The sequence below is a fragment of the Gadus morhua genome, chromosome 3, assembly GCF_902167405.1.
Source record: "Gadus morhua chromosome 3, gadMor3.0, whole genome shotgun sequence".
NCBI classification, from domain to species: Eukaryota; Metazoa; Chordata; class Actinopteri; order Gadiformes; family Gadidae; genus Gadus; species Gadus morhua.
Genome location: NC_044050.1, coordinates 21,551,339 through 21,558,478, shown reverse-complemented (window position 1 = coordinate 21,558,478; position 7,140 = coordinate 21,551,339). Strand labels below are relative to the sequence as shown.

The window sequence follows — 7,140 nt, the reverse complement described above, 5'->3', positions numbered from 1 at the left end:
TGGACATATTCAAACACATGTATGCAAACAACAAGCCACAATGCTCCTTGTAAGATCTGTCATACTTCCAACTGGTAATCACAAGTACACAATCAAAACATGGTTTTCTGCAGGCACAAATCTTTCTGTTATAGAGTCTTGTTGAATGACCACTGTTTAGAGAATAGAATAAACAAACCAAATGGAAAAAAAGCAGAATTATCTGTTTCTCTGTGTCCTCTTAATGTTGATATCCAAAGGTCATCTGCCATCAAACTCCACCTGGGCTCCCTGATGCCTACTTGTATCCCAAAAATATACCGATCTAACCCTGCAAGAAATACGAGAGAGACCTGAAAATAAATGCATCGATTGTCATAGTGAGGCGAGATGTAAGAGATAGAGATAATGGTCTGAAGAGGGTTAGGGTTAGGGTGACATTTCAATCAGCCACTTGTTCACAGTGAGGGGAGTTGACCCGCTAATGTTGACACATGGGGGTGAAGGCGGGGTGAGGGGCACGCAACTAGATGACAAACACATGAAATAACATTGATCATTTAATTGCTGCAATTTTCTAAAATAAATTAACAGAAGACCAAAAAGAAGCCGGTCTCCTTGTTTTGTGTCCTGTGTTTAAACCATTCATCTGCCAAAACCTCCTCCCTATGTACTTTGTTGTTCATCATACTACGTCACCTTCAGGGATTTGTCTTTATGGCAGAGAGCCATATGGCAAACCAGCCCAGTGTACCCAGTAGGCTAGGAAATGGGAAGGCTTTGTATGAAATGAAACTCAACCAAATTGCAAAGCAGGGACTAACACACCAGACATTAACAAGCCCATATTAAGTTATTCCGTCAAGAGTTGTAGGAGTACTTCAGCTGAAAAGAAAAAAATCTCGAATTTGGGTAATATAATCTGCCATTTTATAACAATCAATTACCTGAACTGTGTTTTGGATGGATAATTTTACCAATGACGTTGTTTTTTTCCTCTTTGTGTTTGGTTTCAGGATCTGCAAAGATGATACAAGTTAGTGTTGCGCTACGTTGGATCTTTGTGCTGTTTGTAGCATATTGTGCGGACCGGTCCTCTGTTCAGTGCCAACATTCAGGTAAAACTTATCACACTTCAAAATACAAACATAAATAGGCCTCATACTATTTATATGTAATGTTATGCAAGTCAAATAAAGGCACACCACAACCCCAACAAGAAGGAAAGGCACACGAAACGTTATTGGAAATGTTCATGAAAAATGTGCATAAACACATTATAATCAGGACATGTTAGTTACAAAGAATTTCATTTTTTTTCTAAACAGTTTGGCAACAATATGCATTGAAATTAAACGAGACCTTGCATTACGTGAAATCATTTACCAAGAATGAAGCAAATAATGAAATTGTGGAGACCATTGGAGACTAGAAAATAGAGTAGAAAAAAGACCTCTGCCATGGCAAGCAACACGAAGGCCCCCTTGTTGAGAACCTGAGTGGATGCGGCATATAAACCAAGAAGTTTTTTCTGTGTCCAAGTCAGAACCATTATCTTATACCAGCTGTTGTCCAATGAATCTGATACCACAGGACCACCGTATGGAAACAGTGTACTGTTACTGCAATGGTGTACTGCAAGTATTTAATTGTACATATTATTGTTGAAGCCCTATATCTCTCTATCTTCTATCTCAAAACATAACCTAAGCTTTAATACTAACACAAAAATAATAATAATATGATGATGACGAGGGACTGTGATTTAGAACAAAAGGCAGACAACTTGACCTGAAACAAAAGGACAGGGAAGTAGAGACACCAAATAAAACACAGATGGACTGATATGTCTGAGATATTTAAGCACAGCGTCTGTCAGTGATGTACAATTGACATGGACGAGTCTATGACTCCGTGTTGTTCAGGAGAGTATATGTTGACATGCATGAACACTATTCATTCTTTTCGCCTTAACCGCTAAATATTCCACAGATTATAAGCGTCCGGAGGAGCTGAGACTGATCCTTGTTGGAAAAACGGGCTCAGGAAAGAGCGCAAGTGCAAACACCATTTTGGGACGTAAGGACGCCTTTAAAGAAGACATCTCTCCTGGATCTGTGACAGAGGACTGCCAGAGAGAGCAGGTGACCAGAGACGGACACACCATCGTCGTGGTCGACAGCCCCGGCCTCTTTGACACAAACCAAACTACAAAGGTCATAGGAGAAAAAATAAAGGCGTGTGTCGAGAAGTCCGTTCCGGGGCCCCATGCGATTCTGCTGGTGATCAGTCTGAAGGCCAGATTCACGGAGGAAGAGTGCAGTGCTGTAGAGTGGATCGAGACTAACTTTGGTTCAGATTCTTCCATGTACATCATCATTCTATTCACCCATGGAGACATGCTGGGAGGGAAAGGGGTGGATCAGTTTGTGAGCGAAAGTAAACATTTAAAGAGAGTCCTCAACAATTGTGGCGGGAGATATTTTTCACTGATCAACGGCCCGGGGAGTGACCCCAAGCAGGTTCAAAAGCTTTTACAAATGGTTGAGGCAATGGTGAAGCTCAATGGAGGGCAGCATTACACCAATAGCATGTACAAGGAAGCTCAGAGGAAACTTGACAAGGAAGAAATTAGGAAAAACGCAGAAAAAGAGAAGAAAGAACGAGAGGAAAGGAGGAAAAAACAAGAGAAAAAGAGGAAGGAAAAAGCAGACAAAGAGAAGTCTCGACGATTCAGGTGCAAAGCAGCCTTTTATACGGCTGTTGCAGCATTGGGTGGAGGTTTATTGATGCCCTCAACTGCCTTAGTAGGTTTGGCTACAGCAATAGCTTCTACTGCTGGTTATGAATGTGCTGTTCACAATTTTTTGGGATAGGCTACATGAAGTGTGATTCCAGGATAATGATTATAAAAAGTTCCTGATCGATATTGGACCTTATGTAATTAAAACACATCTTCAAGGGTATGCTGATGGGCATGATCAAAAGTGTGCTTAACGTCTTATTACAGGTCTGGGACAGCTGCGGATACTGGATTTTTTCATCTTTTCTTTTTGACAGAGCGTTTCATTCATTGATTAATGTTGGGATTTCCAGAGAAATCCACAAATATGACAATGAAAAAAATGAATTGCTTACCCTAGCTTTAATCCATTTTACATTGAATGTTATTATAGGATTACGTTTAGTTGGCAAAATACGATTCTCAATAAAGATGTTTTACTGAGTTCCTTAATCTTTCTCAATTCTTTCATTTTGTGCCAGATTCCTTAATACACACATATCAGTAACCGGTCTTTAGTTAAACTTCATCATTCTAAGTTCCAAGATTGATATGTGCGTATACATGTGAGTTTGAAAAAAGTTATTGAAATTATTTATTAATATTATCCAGAAAGGAGATTATTTATTATTACACGTATCTGAAATTGTAAATTTGTGTGTGTTGCCAACAATTGCTCAATCTCAAAATGTCATGTTGTCATGACATTTTGAGGAGTGAAGAGTAGATGTTTTTTTCAGCCTGATGGTTTGGCAAACATTATAGAAAATGTGAAATGAAGTGAGAATCTTTAGTCCAACGCAAAATCTTGATTGTCATGCGCCGCCCCTGGTTTTCCCATTCACCTTTCTGCCACCATGATCTCCCCTAATTAACCCAACCACCTATATAAATCCTCTCTCTCCACTCAGTCTCTGCCAGATCGTCTCTCGATACTCACAGAGCTTTCCCGCGACTCCAGAAAAGTTTCTCCAACGCTGACCCTGTTACCGAACCCTCGCCTGTCTGACCACCCGCCTGTTGTCGAGTCCCCGCCGGCCTGTCTGCTCCCCTTTTTCCGGCTCCTCGCCGCCTGTCTGTCCTCCTGGTATCGACCCCTCGCCTGACCGACTACCAGCCCGCCGACGGTACCCCCAGTCTGCCTGATTGCCTGCCGGTTCCCGAACTCTTGCCTGTCCCCGTTTACTCTGCCTGCCCGACCCTGATCATCTGTGCGACCAATAAAAACTTTGGACTGCCCTGTCACCATTGTCAGTCTGTGCACTTGGGTTCTGCCTAGCCTAACCCCTCCGTTACACTTGATACTGAAATGGATGGATAGATTGATCTACAAGGAGTTCCTACTACTGTATACTGCACTGCATAGTTCATATCTAGCCTACATTTGTAGTCCAGGCAAGCAGGCAAGTGTGTTTAGGTTTTGAATGACGGCAGGTTTGAGGTTTACCATCGCCAAACACTGCCTCAGCATACTTTAATCAATTACTCAATATGATAGTCATTAATGTTGATAATTCCTCGCAGTGGGAGAACGAGTATGGTTTAAAATAGGTAGCTGTGCATTGTAAATAATCCATCGCATTATTCTTGGATTATCTCTTAAAGATGTCTTAATTATAAACGGTGATGTTATTGCTGACAAAGACCACACAGTCTGGTACGTTTCCATGGAGATTTCTATTCAATTCATATCAATAAAATTACAAAACTTAAGAAGAAAACAAACCAATAATGTTTTTTTTGTGTGGGAAGCTGACACAGCTATTTCAACGAAGAAGAAAATGGTTATTGTATTCAACATGAAGTCTCCACCATTATTCAGCATGTGCACTGGCCTTGGGTTTTGTGTGAGCGCTCAAACTGTACGGCACGTTTTTATAATTCTACCAAGTTCACCATTCATAGATGTACCCCTCACACACAAGCACATATATACATATATATATAAATACAAATACTCTCGAGATATCACATGTTCTTTATATCTTTATGGGTACGTTTCAAAATGTGCTGATAGAAGTGCAATTGTGCAATAAACTATTATTTTAGTAATTCATTATCGTTATACTGAAATAATTCAGAAATTTGTCAAATACATTAGCAAATGCATGCACACATATACATTTGGACATATTCAAATACATGCAACCAACAAGCCACAATGCTCCTTCTAAGATCTGTCATACTACCTTCCAACTATTTACAAGTTCGCAAGCAAAACATTGAGTCTTGCTGAATGACCACTGTTTAAAGAATAGAAGGGTTAAAAAGTCTGATGGTAAACCAGCAGAATTATTTGTGTCTCTGTGTCCTCCTAATGTTTATATCCAAAGGTCATCTCTTCCATCTCTTTATCCCCGTGTAGAAACACCTGCCACTACAATCCACATGGGCTCACTGATGCCTATCCCAATAATATGCCGCTACTTATTATACATCCTGCAAGCATTAGTGAACTAACCCTGCATTAAATCCTCGAGAGATCTGAAGATAAACTCATTGTTTGTCACTGTGAGGCGAGAGATAAGAGATGGAGATAATGGTTCTGAGGAGGGGAGGTGAAATGTCAGTATGTGTGGCCAGGTGTAGCTGAGGTGAAGCATGACTCTCAACACTTTAATCAGCCACTTGTTCACAGTGATGGGAGTTGACCTGATAACGTTGACATATGGGGGTGAAGGCCGTGCGAGGGCACGCAACTAGATGGCAAACACACGTAATAACATTGATTATTACTATTATTATATTACTATTATTCATTGTTTTTACGCATATGTCATTAACTGACAGAAAAGTTCACAGCACATTTCTATGTGTGTATGAGTTATGGTTAAGCACCAGAATACATCACATTCAAGCTCATTTATAGGTTGATCAAAAGTAGATCTCACAGGTCTTAATATGCTAGTTATAAATACGAATGATATGAAAGATTTTCAAATCAACAAAACATTTTGTATAAACCGGGAGAAATCAGGAAAAAGCTGTATTTCCAAGGAGGAGGTCTAGCAATTCCCTCATATGCCTAGGTTTTGCTGGACTAAAATCATATGAGGCTGGTTTTGAATGAGCTGTTCAGAACTCTTCGGACACGGATGCATCAGCCACACAATTAATGGACATTTATTGTTTGTGATATTATTTCCACAATTTACCTTTCTTCATACATACACATGGACTGCAATGTCTGGAATGTAATGAATGTATTATTTTCTTTAATCTTTAAATCCTTAAATCTTTAAAAGGTATGAGGTATTAAAGGGTATCCCTGGGATTTTGATCAGAGCATTTAATTTATTGATTATTATCAGATGAAGAGAATCTCCACACGTGACAAAAATGTTTAGAAACCAAATTCTGTTACCAGCTCCAATCCATTTTGACGGTTAATATAGGATTTAGTTCAGCTATAGTGGTGGCAACCTGAGTGTAGGAGTGTGTGTGAATGACGGCTGGTTCAGCCTCACCTGGCTGAGTCTGATTGGACTTGAGGCTGCACTACTGTTGTACATTGAGTAATAAGTGCGCACTGGTTGCACCAGCCATCTCCACACACACTCGGGAGAGTTCTCTGAGGCGGAAATGCAGAGCACCAGGTCATGAAACATTTTCCTTTACCATGAACCGGTCTTTCAACACAAACATCCTGCATCCTTTGCAGGGCCGTTGCTGGCCGTTTCGGTGCCCTACGCGAGCGGGGGGAGGGAGCCCCACTGGGGAGGGAGCCCCCCCAGTGATAGGTTAGAACCTATCACTGTCTAACCCCAGTGATAGGTTAGACAATTAAGAACAAACAACGGTGGGTCTCTTCATAACTAATTTGCATATTTTTTTAATTCAATAATGTATTATTATTTTTTTTTTTTACAAACCTTCGTTTTTGGTGCCCCCTCAGGTACTTGGTGCCCTACGCACTCTGCGTACTCTGCGTTTAGGGAGCGGCGGGCCTGGTCCTTTGCTTGGAGAAGCCATATAGAAGCCACCTAGGTGGAGTGTGGCAGCCGCCTGGGTGTAATGTAGCAAATGACCTTGCTGCAATGAGTTCCTACATAAAGGAGCTGTTGCTGAGATCCTTTTTCTTTGTCGATTCTTTCATTTTCTTTTTTCTTCCAGAACGGTGCGCTACAAAGTCGTTTCACATTTAAACGCGACAGTGTTACTGGATTTAGAGCATGAGGAGCTTGCGTTACAAAGAGTAGCCTCAGAACCACGTGACTAGGGATACTGCATGCTGAGGAAGGTTTATATATTAAGACTTTTGAATGGAAGTAGTAATGCATATTCCCTACTGGCCTCAGTGGAGGCGGGGCAGAGGGGATCAGAGGAAGGAAGTGATGAAGTCAGGGGTGTCGCTGTCTTCCTCTCTTTCAAACAATGAC

The 7,140-nt window shown here is 40.9% G+C and overlaps 1 protein-coding gene across 1 annotated transcript; it reads left to right on the top strand.

Moving 5' to 3' along the window:
* Nucleotides 1–730: 730 nt before the first annotated feature.
* On the top strand, nucleotides 731–3,218 carry LOC115540112 (GTPase IMAP family member 9-like). Its single transcript, XM_030351112.1, has 3 exons — nucleotides 731–891; nucleotides 996–1,097; nucleotides 1,972–3,218. The coding sequence occupies exons 2-3, from the start codon at nucleotides 1,007–1,009 to the stop codon at nucleotides 2,853–2,855; spliced, it is 975 nt and encodes a 324-aa protein (XP_030206972.1). The 5' UTR covers nucleotides 731–891; nucleotides 996–1,006; the 3' UTR covers nucleotides 2,856–3,218.
* The last annotated feature ends 3,922 nt before the right edge of the window (nucleotides 3,219–7,140 follow it).

Coding starts and splice junctions, on each gene's coding strand:
- LOC115540112 (XM_030351112.1), top strand. CDS start 1,007: ATGATACAAGTTAGTGTTGCGCTACGTTGGATCTTTGTGCTGTTTGTA. Junction 1,098..1,971: donor TGTTCAGTGCCAACATTCAG/GTAAAACTTATC, acceptor AATATTCCACAG/ATTATAAGCGTCCGGAGGAG.